The following is a 1,846-nucleotide window of genomic DNA, read 5'->3' on the forward strand; positions in this document are numbered from 1 at the left end:
ACTCTCCCCACCCCCCCCATTACCCTCCCAGCCCCCACACTCTCTCCCCCATTACCCTCCCCTCTATTACAGCCCTGGGCCCTGACCTTGAGGGTGTAGACCCTCTGCCCATTACTGTCCAGGTAAAAATGCAGAAACATGTCTCCCACGTGGCGTTCTGCCTCTGTCTGTGTTTTGGTGGTGGTGGTGGTGGTGGGGGGGGGACGCACACTTCCGGGTTCCCTCTTCCGGCTTCCGGGGCGGGTTGAGGCTTATTTCCGGCGGCACGCGGCGCGGAACGCCGGGAGTTGTAGTCCTCCGGTTCGAGTCGAGGCCGGGCGCGATGCACCCCGGGAAGCGTAGTCCCACCGCCGGCTCCACCCCGCCTCCCCAACGATGACCGCGGGCCCATGGATGGGGGTGGGGGGGGGGTACATCTCCCCGCGGGCCGGACGGGCGCGGGACGGGGCGCCTGCGCACTTCCCTCCCCGCCCCTCCCCCACCCGCCCACTGGCGGTGCCTCGCGCTCGCCGTTGACGGTTGGCCCCCTGTTTTTCCCGCCTCCCCACCCCCGCGCCAATCGGGTCAAGTATCGACCGATTATTCTCCGATTAGTGACCGATTACCGGGGTCCCCGAGCCCGGGGGGAACGGGGATCGGGTCAGGGAGCCGCCGGGGATCCGATACCCAACGATTCCGCCGCTCCCTGCACGTTTTTTTTTTATTTGTCTGGGGCTCTTCGTCTTGTTTCTTTCCACCACCCGACTAACCGATTAGTATTGTCTTGGACGCTTAATTCCCTTTCCCACTTTATCCCTCCCCTTTGCGCCCCCCCCACTCCTGCCCACCCAACCGATTCTAATCGGTTTGGAGGTCCCCTTGCGGAAAGAGTTATATCTGCATCTGCACTGCCACCTTTGCTGAAGCAATTGTTGGCGATTAATCGCTCCCAAGTGGGGAAGTATTGACTCATCCACCTTCCCTCAACCAAGTATCGGGTGATTAATCGCTTCCGAAGGGGAAGTATTGACTCATCCAACCGTCCCTCACCTCAACCAAGTCCCGGTGATTTATCGCGCCAGCCCGCAGGGAGCACTGACATTAATTGCTTACGGATCCCAGGAATATCAGCAATTAATCGCTCCCGACGCCAGGTGTATTGGTGATTAATCGTTCCCGACCCTGGGAATATCAGCGATTAATTGCTGCTGACCCTGGGAGTACTGGTGATTAGTTGCTCTTGACCGCTGGAGTATCGGTGATTAATCACTCCCAGACGCTAGGAATATTGGCGATTAATTGCTCCCGAACCCCCAAAATATTGGCGATTAATTGCTCCCTGACCCCGGGAATACCAGCGATTAATCGATCCCGGACCACAGGAGTATCGGCAATTAATTGATCCCGGACCACAGGAGTATCGGCGATTAATTGATCCCAGATCCCAGGAGTATTGGCGAATAATCGGTCCCGGACCCTGGGAATATTGGTGATTAATCGATTTCCCCCTCACGCCTGGTGACTATAGTCACCACCAGGAGATTGGGGGGGAAGGTGGTGGTCTCGCCGGATTTAGATCTGCCCCTTGGCCCTGCGTTTTGCGGAGAGTGATGTGGCGGCCAGGAAGGCAGCGTCGGTGACTCACCGGGACATGTCGGTGCGATTCACGGTGACCCCCACCCGCGCCGAGGATGTCCTGGCGTTGGAGGGAGGCTGGGAGCCCAAGGACGGCGCCCCAGACTCCGGGGACCGGGACAACGATGCAGCGGCTGCGGCCACGCCCCAAGCTGCACCGGAGTCTGGGACAGTGCAGGGTGAGTCTGTCAGTGTATAGCACTGGGGTACAGTACTGGTGGGGACCGGTCTG

The 1,846-nt window shown here is 59.6% G+C and overlaps 1 protein-coding gene across 1 annotated transcript in view; it reads right to left on the reverse strand.

Annotated features, from left to right (window-relative positions):
- nop10 (NOP10 ribonucleoprotein homolog (yeast)) overlaps positions 1–214 on the reverse strand; it is a 1,254-nt gene extending 1,040 nt beyond the window's left edge. The window contains exon 1 of the mRNA XM_043684640.1: positions 87–214. Coding sequence (XP_043540575.1) covers positions 87–140 — 54 coding nt within the window. The 5' untranslated portion in view covers positions 141–214. The remainder of the gene's footprint in view (positions 1–86) is intronic.
- Between the last annotated feature and the right edge of the window lie 1,632 nt (positions 215–1,846).

Source organism: Chiloscyllium plagiosum, unplaced genomic scaffold (assembly GCF_004010195.1).
Source record: "Chiloscyllium plagiosum isolate BGI_BamShark_2017 unplaced genomic scaffold, ASM401019v2 scaf_81476, whole genome shotgun sequence".
Classification (NCBI taxonomy): Eukaryota; Metazoa; Chordata; class Chondrichthyes; order Orectolobiformes; family Hemiscylliidae; genus Chiloscyllium; species Chiloscyllium plagiosum.